Source organism: Cololabis saira, chromosome 23 (assembly GCF_033807715.1).
Source record: "Cololabis saira isolate AMF1-May2022 chromosome 23, fColSai1.1, whole genome shotgun sequence".
Lineage (NCBI taxonomy): Eukaryota > Metazoa > Chordata > Actinopteri > Beloniformes > Belonidae > Cololabis > Cololabis saira.
Window position 1 is genome coordinate 24,737,459 of NC_084609.1, and position 16,289 is coordinate 24,753,747.

A 16,289-nucleotide genomic window follows, 5' to 3' on the forward strand; every position below is an offset into this window, starting at 1 on the left:
GTAGGAATACTGGCCCTCCTTTGACAGGTTTCTGTTCCCAACTACGACACTCTCATGTTTAAGTGTCCTTGGGCAAGATAGTGAAGGTTATGCACTTCTTTTTTTTTCAAAATGTTATTAAAACACAACAAGTTGGAATAAGGTTCTCACTTGTCACTGTGGATAAAAGTGTGAACCCATGAGTGTAATGTAATGGAATGATTGACAGGTCAGCACCGTAACAATAGGTCTCAGGGGAATACAGCTAAGACAGTGAATGACATGTTGTTCTTTTAGGAGTAAGGATTTCATCACAAACCAGCTTAATAACCCTCAGTGAAGAGGACATCAATGTCGCTAAGAAAGCAGCTGATGCCTTCAAAGTTGAGGGTTTTAACTTGGTTCGATGTGAGGTGTTAAAGCTTCTTCATTTACTGTATATAGCTCCATCCAGTTTCACAATTTTCTGTACCAACTGGATCGCAAAAAGGTGGGAGACCAATTTATGAAGAGGCAAATCTCGTGAAAGAGAGGTTATAGTGGATGTGAATTATTGCGGCTGCTACCTTGTACACTGATTTAAGTATGACTGATTTTTTTTACTCTTTTAGCTGGGTTTAATAATTGCATTGTCAAACATGTCTGGATTATGTGTATAACATGAATACAATTCAAAGGAAACAATTTGCAAGTAATTCAATTCTGTTCTTGACAGAAAATAGTTCAAAGGCATCATATGATGACTGGATATGAGATTTGAAATGTCTGAGGCACCGTTATGCTTACCCCTGAGTTGCATCACTTCTTTTTTTGACAACACTGCAAGAGCTTTAAAACTGGAGAGACCGGTTTCTGTTGAACGGATTGTTGTGTCAATATGTGATGTAATGTACTTTATTTATATAGCACTTTACAACAGCCTTTTGGGGCACCAAGGTGCTTTTCAGCAAGTAATAGATAAAAAGAAAGGAGAATAAATAAGAACAATCAAAAACAATAAAACAATAAAAACAATAAAAATCAACAAAATCTAATAAGATAAAAGTTTCATCACACTGCTGGGTGTTAAAAGCCATCTTAAATAGGTGGGTTTTTAGCCTAGATTTAAAAATGCTGAGGTCAGAAATAAGCCGCATCTCGGCGGGGAGCTTAATCCAGACCCTGGGGGCAACGGAAAAGCCTCGGTCACCCCAGTGTTTATATTTTGACCTCAAGACTTTTAGCAAAAGTTGATTAGTTGAAATACAAGGGTGCAATGACATTAACAGCTTTAAAAACAAACATCAAAAGTTTAAAATCACTTCTATAAAGGACGGGAAGCCGATGAATGGAGTTAAGGACAGGAGTGATGTGCACACGTCTGGTAGTGTTGGTTAAAAGACGACAGCAGCATTTTGCACAAGTTGAAGGCGATTGAGAGAAGACTGGGAGACTCCTACATAAAGTGCGTTGCAATAGCCTAACCGTGAGCTAATTAAAGCAAGGACATGTCCTGGACCTTCTCCAGGACATGTCAACTTTGAAACATTTCAACTTTGGCCAAGAGACGAAACTGGAAAAAACTTGTCCCCACCACATTGTTGATTTGTTTGTCAAACTTCAGATGACTGTCAAAGGTCACTACCAGATTTCTGACGGTTGAACTGATCTTTGAAGTTAAGGAGTCACAGTATCCGCAAACACAACACATTCCGTTTTTTTGTCATTTAAATGAAAAAAAAAATGGGCCAACCAGTGCTTAACTTCAGTAATACATCTGGACAAAGAACATGGTGCACCATTTGGCTTCACTGGCAGATAGATTTGTAAATCATCAGCACAACAGTGAAAAGAAAGATTATCCCTGGCTATATTTGACCCAAGTGGTAACATATTCAATGAGAAGAGGATAGGGCCAAGAATACATCCTTGTGGGACTCCGCATGAGAGAGGACAGGTCACCAACCATGACGTAGTTCCAGTTCCTCTGACATATTTATTCTGTGTCATGATGTGGCAAAAGTTTTCAGCAGTTGGCAGTCTGAGGCCTCATCCATAAACCAGTCCATAAAGATCATATTAGAAATGTTTGTGCAAACAAAGATGGACAATGAAAAAAAAAAGCTGCGTGCTCACAAATCTTCAATTGCTCCACTATATATCACTGCCCATGAGGAAATGTGTGCTTCTGGCTTATTAACCTTCCTATAATCATCCATATTTAGCTGCCGTCATCTATGTAAAGCATTTTTCTAACATAAAAAATTAAGACAGAGCAGAAAACAACCACTGAACAGTGTTCCCATTCATCCTGCAGCAGTGCCAGGGCATAGATCAGGCAGGGATGCTAGTGAGTGTCACTGTGGCATCATCCATGTATCCAGCAGTCAGACCGGCTACTTCAATAATTAAGACGGTGATATATTTTTGGAAATACGATTAGATGCTAATGAGAATCATTTAACACAACAGTGATTAAATGTGCTGTGTTCTTTGTTTGAGACTGTCCTCCCTCACTGCTTTGTGTGATTTCTAAGCAACAACACTCTACTATGTTCTCATCATCTGCTGGCTGCCCATTTTGTGAGTTCATTGTAAAAAAAAAAAACCCCAACAAAATAAACATCTAAACTCAAAGTCCTGTCCCTGTAAACTAAAAACAGCAGCCCCTCAAACCATAACAAACACTGCTCCGGTCAATCACTGGGGGAGGATTCGTGCCTGAGATGGGGAGCGTTTTCTCTGGAAGCACTGAAAGCGGTGAGCGGAGACAACACTGAGACAGCTCTCTATGTTTTGTTGATGTTTTTTTTCAAATATCAGCAGATGTAACGTCACCCAGAAATCCCTTACCCTACCTTTAACTTAAAATGTTAATAGTCTGAATACTACTATTATCATTACTTTGCAAGCAAAGCCATCCAATATATCTGATTTCAGTAATTACTTTTCCAAATAATGGTTTTCATTCAATAATTCAGTCTTAACTGAAATCACTTTTATGTTCATTAAGATGCAACAATGAAGCTGTCACAGAGGTTTCTTCTGATTAAAACTGTTCATTTAAATGAGTGGTTTTCAGCCCTGGTCCCCCAGATCTGCTGTCCTTCATGTTTGAGACGTCTCTCTGATTCTAATTAGTGATCGTTATCAGCTTGTCATCAAGGTCTGCACAAGTCTGTTAATGACAGTCATTTGTATGAGGGTGTGCTGAAGCAGGGAAACGTCTAAAACATGCAGGACAGCAGTTCTTGAGGACCAGGGCTGAAGACCACTGATCTACATCTACAGAACAGAACAGAGTCATTTCTTTCTGCAGCCCTCACCTCCTCCGCTGTCCTTCTCCTCTTCCTCGATGCTGTTTTTGATGCTGTCGTACTCCTCGTCGATGTTCTGGTTGCCTCGGATCTGGCTGAGCACGCGCCGGGCCTTCTGGGTCAGCCCGTGCTGGATCAACCAGCGAGGGCTCTCCGGCAGGAAGAGGAACCCCAGGAACTGGAGCACAGCGGGAAGCACTGAGAGACCCAACATGTACCTGGAGGTGGAGGGGGGGAGGAACACGTGGAGCGAGACAGATGTTTTAATCTGGAAGGTTCTCAAGATACTGTCAGATGTGTCAGATGGTTGAGTTCATCAAAATTAAAGCCCTCTTAAATAGGGGTGGGCAAAAATATCGATATGGCAATATATCGCGATACTTTTCCAGCCGATTCAATATCGATATTCAAAATTTGAATATCGATTTTTTTTTTATTTTTTTGTTTTGATATATATATATATATATATATATATATATATATATATTTATTCATTTTTTTTTTAAATATTTTTTATCCCCGATTTTTTTCCCATTATATCACCCAGTGCTCCTACCTAAGTGACAGTCCTGGGCATTGCCACTCTCTACCAACCCTGGGAGGGCCCTGCACTCAGCTCCGGTTTTATTTCACGTTTTATTTCATTTTATAATTTATTTTTTATATAACACAATTGCCTGTCCTTAAAAAATGAAAAATAATGCACAGAGGTTTATTTATTTATGGATTTATATCTATACTGACTGATCACTGTGCCTGTCCTTGGTTTTAGTACCCATCTTTCTTGTGTTTATTATCATTTGCCACATAATTAAAGCAACCTCATACTAAATTTAATGTTAATTTCATATGATGTAAATAATATGATAAAAAAATATATACAAATATGTTGTAACTTTAGCTTGTATAGTTATAATAAAACATTGTTTTGACTCAGTTTGTCCCATGAATTGTCACTATAATCTGATGAACATGCAACTCGGATTTTAAGATCCATCACTATCATCTGATGTACATATATACAACTTGGATTTTAAGATGTGTAATGCATTTTTAAATTTTTCGGTGAACTATGTAGAATATAATAATCGGGATATCGCATAATCGGGATATCGCAATGTGTATCGTATCGTGGCTCAAGTATCATGATGCGTATCGTATCGTGAGGTCCCTCCCAATACCCACCCCTACTCTTAAAAGCTATTCAAGCATGTATTTAGAATTTATCTTTAACATATAACAGGTTAATTTGCATGGAGATCACGGTTAAAATAATTTCTACTTCAGCGAGGTGTGCCTCTAATGAAATCACAAACTCCCAGATATCATTGTGTCGGCTCCAGAGCGTCAGCTTAGGATTACCACAAATATTCAGAGGTTCATTTGCATTATTTCACGTGTATGACGTGGAGAATAGCACACGAGAGGAGTCCAAATGAGGTCCACATGGCACAACCTTTCTTCTCTTGTGGTGTCTGACAACTGCAATGTGATTGGTCAGAAATCTGAAGTGCACTTGAGTTTCTCAATAAGTATCACATTTCCTGGCCAGAATGACGTTTGTTCTTGTTCTGGTCACGTCGAGAAAAGAACATATTTCTCTGTTCTCTGCAGTGTTGTCTCTTTTGTCCCCAGACTGTGTGACCCCTTTAAAGTAAATGTTACAATACACAGAGCTGAAGACTCACTGAAATGACAGTGTCGTTTTCCAATATCACAACTGAATAACATTAGCCAAACAAAGCCAATGATACACTTATATTAGTATTAGTATTGACAACACACTCTGATAAAAATACTAAACAGATCACTGATGAACGTGCCAGGAATGCAAACATTACAGGCTAAAAGCACATTGAATGAGTGAAAAGAACACTGTTATGATGGAAGATTGATGTAAACAACTAGCTTTGTATTGGTTTTCATCTCCTGCACAGGCATCTACGTCAGTCAGAATAATTCATTCTCTAAACTCAATAAGAGTCTCCAAAGAGCCATTATCATGTATGAATCACACCAACCGAGGACTTTGTGAACAATCTCTGGCGCGGACATCAGAAGTGCTGCTAAAGCAAATCCTTTCAAGAGAGAAAAGAACGTTTCTTCTCTGGAATCTCAATATTCAACCGCTCTGGAGGCTGGAAACTTGTGTCCAGTATGACGGCACGAAGGGATGCAGACGTAGACAGAAAAACAAGCAGACGATGAAAAGAGCAGAAGTTCATGAAGAGAGGAGCCTGGTATCTTTTTAATGCACAACACAGTTAATGTTGAGGTTGGCATTGTGCATGTGGTGGCATTTTGAATCTGGCATCATTTGAGATAAGAAGCCAAAGAAAAGGTTTCTAGCTATATGACGAGCAAAGGGAGATGGGGATCCTGGCAGCCTTTGAAAAGGCTTTTATGTGGCTGTCCTTACCCACACATGCACTCATGATAACAAACACTAAACGCCCTTCCTCATACAGGGTGGGTCCTCCTCGTGCTGCTCCAGCAGCTCTGACCCCAGTGTTTCCCTGCACAATTTTAATGAGACGGTCAATCTTATCACCTGGACCTGTCTGAGGTTGATATGTTGTGGCTGATAAAGCGTGTCACATTCAGCACAGAGCTGCTTGCTGTTATCTGTTTTGAGAGCAGCAGGTGTTAAACCTGCGTCTGGTTGTCTGACCTCCATCCGTCATGCTGCAGATAGCTGAAGGCGCCATCGACGAGGCTGGCGGTCAGCTGTCCGCCGGTGATGAAGAGCGTGTTAACGGTCACTAGCTGACCCCTGAGGTGGGGCGGAGAGGCCTCGGCGATGTACACGGGCACCGTCATGGAGGCAATACCTGCAGAGAGGGAGAAGCCGCCGTTAGAGGGAGGCGCGGTTAGTAATGGGATCAATTTGTCAGAAGGAAGGGGGGCCCTCTTATAAACCAAAGGGGGGTCCACCAGGAAAAGGTTTGGGAACCACATGACATCCTTACCATGGGGGTTTAATATCAGATTAAACATTAAACCTCAGGTTAGCGAGCAACACATCTCATTTCATTTCATTTCATTTTTATTTATTACGATCATGGAAATATGCAAAGAAAAGAAACAAACAAGTAAAATGACAACACAATCAAAAGCATATTCCATAACCAGAAAGGAGCAGGAAGAAGAAAATCTTATTATACCTGCCCCTCCCTCAAAACAAAATTGAACAATAATAACAGATGGTCTGCACAATTACTTAGTTAATATCACAAGAAAAGAAAAACAAGAAAATAAAAGATAAACTGTCTGTCTCCATACGCATATATTATATATTTAGACAATTTCATCCATACATTGCTATTTTTTTCTCTTTAAATTTATTTTTAAACTGAAATATGTTTATACAGCCCTTTAAATCATAATTTAATGAATTCCATAACTTAATTCCAACATCAGTTTTGAATCACTGCAGCTACACAACCAAAGATTGAGATTAATTGTTGTTGTTGTGTTATTACTGTGTTAATACTTTTATTACTGTTGTTGTTCACACAGGCTATTATTTATGTGCTTCAACTTATCTTTACAAGGCTATAAAAACAGCATTGTTTGCTATTAATCACAAAATACTAGTATTGCTATGCTCCCCCCGGCTTTATACACAAACTTATAATATATAATGGCAGTTTCATGGTTTTTCAGATAGATATGAACACATATTTATGTATGACCAATGACACAAAATCCACAATTATTCAAAGTAAACTAAAAGCAAAATCATAAAAACACACACATACATTATACACACCAGTGTTGTGTTGGCTTGTGATAAATATGTGTGATGAAACTCCTGTCACATCTTACTAGATTGGCTGACATTTGACTTTTGCCAGTGCATCTGCGGATTATTTGAAACAGACTCATGAATAGTGTTTTAAATTGCAAATTACTTGTTTAGTAGAACTTTGACCTTATTTGACAAGACTAAACAAGCGTGGCTGCGCGGGGAAACCCGAGAAACCAACAGTTCATCTCATGTGCTGCTCTGATCTGGAAAAACAGCCAGTCCCAGACACGCTGAATACACACCGATACGCCGAGCCGCATGCAGACTTGTGTACTCGCATCAACACAGAGCAGCCTGTGTGCCGGCGATGCCGAGGAGCAACGTGGCCGACGCTCTCTGCAGCTGGCTCCAGATAGGCTCTATTAATAGTCCGCCGCTGCCTTCTATACGCCCTCCTCTCCCTCCTGCCAACACCCTGCCCTAAACCGCCACCATGACTACGTGGCTGCCCGTTGCTGTGGAGACCACTTGCTGGGGAACCAGCCGCGCTGTCTCCATGCGTGCACCACGCTGTGGCGGCTCTGGGAAGACGAATCGATAGCCAAGAGAGAGAGGGGAGGATGGTCTTTCTTCCTCTTTTTCAGAAGAGAAACCACCGTCATTTATAGTTCAAAGCTCAGTTACAAAGCACTTCAGTGCAGAGCATTAAAACATGGAGTCAATTGAGTGAGAAAGTCACTGTTCGATATCCTGTGGTCAAGTTTCCTCACAGTGCTCAGCGTGATCAGAGAAAAGGCCCCAATGCCGACTGGGAAACACTCAACCGTTACACCAATTCAGTCTCATATTCCACGCGGTTCCTCGACTTCACGAGCGTAGCCCGAGGACCGGGATCCGAGTCTTTATCTTCGTTATGACTAAAAAGGATTATCGTCTCATGGCGGATATCCGAGATTGAAATCACTGCCGAAATCTAATCAAATGCTCTTTGGCACGAGGCCTTTCTGCTCAGACCGACCATATTAGAAACCCATTCATGTGCGTCAGGAAGATCCTACTGAAAGGCAGAAACTAGAAAAACCCAGCCTTTCACCTTGGCTTCAACAAGGACGTAGAAATGAAAGCTTCAGTAGAGAAAATGATCATTTTACTGTGAAGAAAAAGAAAACAACTGAAACTCTCCTCACATATGCAGTTTTCCTGCAGCGGGAGGTCATCTATGGTTTTAGTGTTCTGTATTTGTGACCCGCCACCTGTGGAGGATCAGGAGAGTCATATAAATGGTAGTAAGGCATCATCATCAGGTATTAATAGGGAGATACGTGATTAAATTGGATTGCCAATTATTTAATAAATCCATAGCCTACTCTCGAAAGTGCTTTTATACTGAATATTTCTTGAGCTTTTAAAAAAATAATTATGTAATTAATAAATAAATTATTAAATATTTTGTTAAATATTTGATGTATGTTCTTTTTCTTCTTTCTTTTTTTTTTAAAGAAAATATACAAATCATGTTATTTTAATTAACTGACTGGTTCCAACAAAGAGATTTGAGGCCTCTGGCGGCGGTGGATAAGGAGGCGGAGAAGTCATCTGCCAATTAGAGGGTCACTGGTTTGATTCCTGGCCTTGATGCTCACTTGTTGAAGTGTGCTTGAGTTGACATTGAACTTTCTCCCAGTAGGTTAATTGGTCTGAGATTTCTTTAATGATGGAATAAAAAGCACTGCAAAGCCTAAAAAAATTAAATAAAAGGAATAATAACGAAACTAAAAAGAAACTAAGTAAAAGAAAATCTGTGTAGACTACTAAAGTGTATGAATGTGAGTGTTAATTGGGGACTAGTATAAAAGCCTTCTGGGTAGTCCAAAAGACTAGAAAAATGCCTTTCAAATGTAGTCCATTTAGCATATGCTTAGATAAAGATACATTAAACATACAGAATTGAGTCTAAATGTTTCTTCAACTTCAATAGTTCGTCTCAAACATACCTTCACTGTAGATATGCTGCTATAGAGCTAATTATAAGTATTTCATAACTATCTTTGTTGTCCATTGTTCTTGTAGTTTGTTGTGCTGGTGTGCATTGTAAAAAATACAATTAGTTTTTATTTGTTTTTATTTTGCATTAGCTCGCTGGACAGTAAAGCAGACAAGCTAAACGTAAGCTAACACCATTTTGTTGACATTTTAACTCCCCAAGTCCTCATTTCATTTCAGCTCTAAGTAATTTCAGATATCATTTCAGTCACAACATCTGAAAAGAGAATGTTTGATCATATTGGATCAGAATAAATGAAACATTGTAGATTAGCATGAGCTAAGACAGTCAAGCTAAAACAGCTAACTTCTGGTAACTGAGCTAAAGTGGGTTGTTTTGACTTCCAGACATCCTTGTTCTGCTCTTCAGAAAACCATCCGGGAGACGTCTTCATCATTTTTTTTGGGGTGGGGTTCAGTTCCTGACGCTCTTTCCTTTCCCTGCTGGTCCTTTTTAATTCCTTTCAGCATTTATTTTGCCGTATTCTTTAATATTCTCTCCGACTCCTTGTTGCTCCCTGGGTTTCAATACCTGAGCTGACAGATCCTTAGGATATTCTGCTGTGGCATTTCATTCTTCAGTTTTTATTAAAATAAAATTATTTGCTACTGCTACCTCTAAGTTTCGTGAACTTCGGTCCCACACCTGCATCTCCCTGACATTAGCTATATATCTTTGCATTGGACTGCATTATTGCTTTTCCTCTTATTTTACAATCGCCTACGGCATCTGATGTGTGAATACAGAAAACACTTTAATCTGAAAGTGAATTCTTGTCATTTTTGTGAGGAGGACCATGAAGAATATTTTATTCAACGTCCTTTCTTTTATGCTTCTCAGTGAGAAAATTCATTACAGTTTTACTCAAAAAAGAAGAAGTCAAAAATGTAATGGTCTTATATTTGTATGGATTTCCATGTATGCCCTCTGATGACAAAAGAAATACTTGTATTCATGTTTGTAAATGATAAATTCCAATTAATTTCCATGGAAAGTTTAAATTGGAACGTGTCAGTAAATTCACAGCTTAACATCCCATTGAAAGTTTCTCCAAAGTTTCTGGAAATTCATCAGAAATGTTCTCGTCTTCTGCAAGCTTTAACTGAACAAATCAATGTTGAAGACCATACAGACTAGAGGTAGTTTTAAAGCTGCTGCTGAAAGCAAAACTCTTAATATAATTAAAGTTTTGGTATTTTGTTGTTATCTCAGACATATATATTTCCTCTTTATTGATAAGTACGTCGATGGGGACAATGCAAGGTAACGTACGCTGATGGAAGTGTGTAACTTCCATCAGCGTACTGTAAATAAGTGCAGATGTCATCCGTGCTCATAACAATGTTAGTTCAATGTTATTGAGCAGCAGCTCAAGAACTGACAAACATTTACCTGTGAATTACTGAGCCACGTCTGTATAAACTCTTCAACTTGCAGTGAATGTCACCGTGGCACGTGCCCGGACGCTGACGTCCACCCTGTCTCATATTATTGATTTTGGCAGCAGAGCAGCGTGATGACTGATTGGATATTTGCTCCGACACCTGTTCCTTTCAAACCCATCGACTGATGTGACTGACACAGAGGTCCCTCTGAGTCAGAGAGGTGTTGATTGACTCAACAAGATATACAATATTAATTGAGCAGGAATTGGCTTTATGTCTCCCAGCAGATTTATCTAAAAATAAAAAAATAAATGACCCTCCTTACGTGTGCACCGAGTATAACGGATGGATAGGGACATCTCATATCTATTTGATAGACCAATAGTGAATATGTGTGTCTGCACATATGATTTATTACCATTAAATGTGCACACATTTCAGCATTCTCACTGACTGCTCAAGATAAAGATCCAGCATGGCAGCAGACAATATAAAAAGGTCATTGAGCCCTTTTAAGAATGTACCATCCCAGTTTGTTTGTTGTGTGAAACACAATTCAGGGCATTTCAATGCTGAATAACTAAAAGTAGATGGGTGGTACTATAAGATGTCACAACAGGTGAAAAATCTTCTTCAGAGCTCTAAAGGTCATAGTTTGAGATTCATGAACCATTCATTCAACCAGTCATTCATTCTGTGGATGCTATAAAGACATGAATGTCTGTAAGAAAGCAGATTCACACATGGATGAGAAGTGGTCATGGCAGGGGAAACACAATAAGTATATCTTTTATGAAATTCTACACTACTGAAAAGGAGTTAGGGATCTCACACTGCTTTTCTGCACTCTGGAAAATTAATGCCTGTATCTGTATTCATCTCCCGCAGCCAAATCCCTTCGTCCTCCTTCTTTTCTCCACTGTTTTTTGCCTCCTCGGTCTCTGGTATATCAACAATATTTCAGCAGTGACTCACGGGCATGTCTCCGTCCAAGCCTCGTGAGACAGTACCGCTGATGCTGATACGTTTAGTGTATGATGGATCATCTCCATCTCACATCTACAGCTGGTGCTGACAGGGAGAATATGTTCGAGCCCTTTAAAGCTAATACATTCCTGGATTACCAGACTGTAAAAAGGTTAAATGCCCAACAGTTTTGCTTCGGTTTATTGATCAAATAAAATTAAGTTTTTCTGGCTCAGAGTCTCTGGAGTCGAGCTTCACTGTCATCTTATGTTTATTTGCTTTGAAGTGATCAGTGACATCATCTTTTACACTCACCAGTCTCTCTATATGGTACATGAGCAAATATTGGTATTTTTCATACACAACGATCTTTAAGATTTACAGATAAAGCTCCAAAAGAGAAAATATTATAGCGTACTACTGACCATGTCTGTCACGACTGGTGTGGTGAGGACCCAGATGCAGGAGAGCGAGAAGGCAGGAGTTCCAAAAAACAGGATTTATTTTAAAGAAACCAAAAAGCAAAGCGCTCCTTAGCAGGATCAAAAACACAAACAGGAACAGGAACAGGGATAAAAAAACTAGAGCAAAAATTTGTCAGGACACATGGAGGGAAGCACAGTGCGGAACCACAAGGAGCAAGGGAATGACAAGACCAGATATACACAGGGGATAACGAGACAGAGGTGCAGACAATCAGGGCAGATGGGACACAGGCGGGGCAAAACAGAAACACAATGTCAACCACTGACAATGTCTAGTCCTAATAGGGCACTCAATCTATCCCACAACTAGTCATGAAAACTAGTATACAACCAGTGGTCATTATGTTAGCCACTAGTAATCCATGACATTGTTTTGTGTGTATGGCAGCAATGACATAATGTCCAGAAGTTAATTGTGCTGATTAAATCACTGCATAGTCCCCTACAAAACTCCACCTACTGTACTTACTGACTAGGGAGTGGTACACTACACACAACGAGCAGGGGCTGATATTGGACACAGCTTTGGACTAATGGAAGCTCTTGGAAAGCTCAATAGGGAAGTTTGTGGCAGTTCCCCAATATTTGCAGATTGGAAAAGCTGCATGTGATGCTTGATTTGGTGAGCTTAATTAGTTTGAGATACAGTCGCGCCAATTACACTCACAGATGGTTAAAGTTAAAAACATTGGAGGGCAGCCATGCTGTTTTGGATACACCGGAGAACATGTTGTTGTGGTAGAGTATATGAGCCCCTTCCTCATTGCCGGACACCGCCAAGTTTAATACCCCAATTTAGCACATTGTCCTTTTGACATTAGTTGATAAGAGGTTGGGCTTTGAGCTGGCCACCCCACTAACCTGCTTCTGAGGACACTTATTAGGTCAGGTCCTCATCCTCAAACCCGAAGTAACTACCCCCACCCAAAAAAAACACACAAAAACAGAATATTATGTTGTCATTCAGGGAAGCAAGGATCTGGCACCGCGCACAGTGCTCCATCAGCCAACACTTTCGATGTTGGTGAAGCCAGCAATGCCAACCAAACGGACAGGGTGGTCGTCATGCTATGCAGTACCACTCGATAACAACTCCTGACTCCTCTTCCCTCCCCTCAACTTAACTCTGCGTCAGGCACCGGGGAGGCAGCCCTTGCATTTACACTCCCCAGCGTGTGCTAATCTTTAGTTCTCCATCCAGGGAAAGTAACGAGGTCTAATCTAAAAAGTGACATTGAGGAGGACACTGAAACCCCTCCATTGCCACAACCACTGAGGGTGTAATATTTTCACAATGCCAGTCCCAAGCACAGATAAATGGGGAGGATTGCAGAGAAATGTATTTTTTTATGCGACCATTTGGCTTAAAGGTTTTTCTCCCACAAGGGGAGTTTGTTTTTTAACTTGCCATTGCTTTTCTTGATATTTGAAGGGTTTACTCTGGGTCTCTGAATTCTCTTGTATTGTAAAAGACGCCATAAAAATAAAATTGAATTGAACTGAACGCCATCCAGTGCAAATCACTATGTGGAAAAGGTTATTCTACCGGGATGACCTTTTAAAAAAGGGAAAAGTCAAAAGTAGATGCGAGTGGAAAAAGCTAAAGCCAGAAAATACTTCATGTTTTTTGTCTTTTTTTCATCCTGGTGACTTATACCAATCATTCTGTCCAATTTTAGAGAGAAATTGTTCAACCCTTTGTGTGTTATTACATTTTAACTTTAAAGACCTACTAAATAGCAGAAGAGTAATGAAAAGAAGGCTAACTTCAACCACATCCTGAATCAAGTAAGCTTGGCAAAGACTTAGGCCCAATCCCAATTCAACTTCACTCGCCCTTCTTTTCTCCACTCGCACTTCTTTTCTTCCCTAACCCCTAAAAAAGAAGGGGGAGATTTTAGGGCACTTGAGATCTAGGGCACTTGGCCCAGGTGCCTGTCCCATTTCTCCTACTCCCCCTCGTTTTCATCCCTAACCTGATCAGGAAGCAGAGAACCAAAAGCTGTTTTAATTTCAGCTGTAGAGCTGTTAATATGGCACTTTATTAAGTTTTAATATTTTTTCAGGTATAAAGGTAACCTTTAAGATCCGCAACCGGGGCTCAGTTTATCCAAATAACGCCTGTTAAGAAATTTGCTACGGCGTAGGGTACGGCGTACAGCGCGCGTCGCCGCGTACATCGACGCAGAGCTTACGGCGATGGTTACGTAACCTACGCCGTAGGCTCTGCGTTGGTGTAACGCGGAACCATAAATCCCTTTATTCTGGCGTAATCTTCGGCAACTTTATCTGAAAGTGTGTAAATTACCCAGATAACAGCTGGATTACTTGGTACGTGGTTTCTGAAAACTATTATATCAGAAACATCCAAAACAAATCTGACGAGTCACAGGATTATTTCTCTCTATTTCTCTGAGACGAGTCTGCCTGTTTGTCTTCGGTCGGCGAGTCAAATCGACGCAGATCCTACGGCGTAGGTTACGTAGCCTACGGCGTAGCTTACGTAGCCTACGGCGTAACCTAACAGCCTTTACTCCGGCGCGATCTTAGCGAACAACGGACAAAAAAGGGATTATGTACATTCACTGAGTGAATATTATGAAAGTAAAATATTGCTTTGCAACTAGAAATGTAATCAAAACGCATTTTTATGCAGAAACTAACTCAAAATATTGATTTTATTCACAAAAAAATAAGAAATGTCCGCCATGTTTTTTTTTTTATTCAGTCCGCAAATGACGACGAAAAGCATTCTGGGAAATGTTCATACCCCCTCGCTTGCCAAGTCAGCATCTGAAATTCCTCGATCCGTAGGGGCTATTCTCAGCCCCTAGCCCTCGTTATGCCCCCTCCCCCTTGGTGAAAAGAGGAATTGGGACACCATTACCCTCACGGGAACGCGCAAAAGTTAGGGTTAGTGAAGAAATCGAGGGCGAGGGGGAGTATTGGGACGCAGCCTTCGTCTGGTTTCCCTGCATTGAACTTTGTTTTCCAGGGGCAGAACCTACAGATGTGAGAAAAACTTCCTCCAGACTCTATGAACCATGAACAATGTGACATAGGGAGATCAACAACCAGACAAGTACCAACAAGACATCCCAAAGGGTGTGTGAAGGAGTAGGAAAGTTGGTGTATGACTGTTGCTGGTCTGGCAATAAACACTTGTCACACAGTGTCATGAGCAATTCTGCATTTTGTTTCTTAATAATGGTGGCTCTTCAGCAGTCTGCACAAGTCCTTGCACCTGTACCTCATGGTTTGGTATATTCTGTATGATTTGAAATGATTGTAAATTAGGTATGAAACCCCTTCCACAGGAGAAAATCTTTGCAAACCTCGGGGTGCCAGATAGCTGACTTAGTTGAGCAGGTGCTCCGTGTACAGAGGTGACAGGCACAAATTTGGGGAAATGAATGGTTCAGGCTAGATTCATGTGGCATGAACAATAAACATTTGGAGAAAATGTGATGCTCTCATATTGCTCTGCTGAAACTGCCCAGCAAACGAGCAAATCAGCTGCATTTTACTTTCTCTTTACTCCCTCTCTCATTAACCAGCTGCACACTGAGCACCAAGGACAGCTCCCAGTGCTCGCAAACACAAACACAGCCTGAGGTCCTTGTCGTCTAGTCGTCCTAAGCCTCACGGCGGAACAACACGCTCCAGCAAAGACTCTGTACAAAGCTTAGGACTGAATCACTTGATCTGAGGATGAGGGAGATTCTTCACGAGATTTTCTATCACTGTGATCTACTCAAGAGACAATCAGCACATTTTCAATCAAATGCAGCGTGAGGCGGAAAGAAAACTCCCCTCACGTAAGCCGTTAGTGGCTTTCAAAATGGTTGAGAGCCGACAGCGATGATTAAATTTGATTGTAAAAGCAGGATAAGTGCTGCCCTTTCTTAATGAAATGCACAAAGTCTAGCTAATTTCAAACAAAATTTTACCATTACAGATCTGTTTTTCTTTTCTAAATGCGTTTGATAGAACTATGTGACTCCAATTTTGAATGTTTTATTATTGCAAAACCTCACTTCATAGATTAGTCATGCCGAACTGTGGCTTAGAGCTTTCACAAAACCATTTTGACAGCTTAATAAGCACAAATGTCATGCTGGACAGAACTCATTTCCTGAATGACGTGGCATTTTAGTGACGTGCTTTGCACTTAACACCAGTAAAACACACAAACAAAAAGTCCTCGTTTGCTCTAGAATAAGCTTCCACCTTGCTAAGATGAGAATTATATAAACCCACCAATTAATTAAAAAGCTTTCAGGTAAGGAAATGTTATTTCAGCCTAATTAACAGCAGTATTTTTATTGGAAGTCGTCCACAGTTTCCAAGGACAAAACAATTCAGCATTTTCAGCAGCTAGAT

At 40.3% G+C, this 16,289-nt stretch overlaps 1 protein-coding gene across 1 annotated transcript in view; it reads right to left on the reverse strand.

Annotated features, from left to right (window-relative positions):
* The window catches only part of LOC133423829 (proton myo-inositol cotransporter), a 139,018-nt gene that overhangs the window by 105,462 nt on the left and 17,267 nt on the right, over positions 1-16,289 (reverse strand). Inside the window, exons 2-3 of the mRNA XM_061714138.1 lie at positions 5,947-6,106; positions 3,285-3,493 (exon numbers count right to left, since the gene is read on the reverse strand). Coding sequence (XP_061570122.1) covers positions 3,285-3,493; positions 5,947-6,106 — 369 coding nt within the window. The remainder of the gene's footprint in view (positions 1-3,284; positions 3,494-5,946; positions 6,107-16,289) is intronic.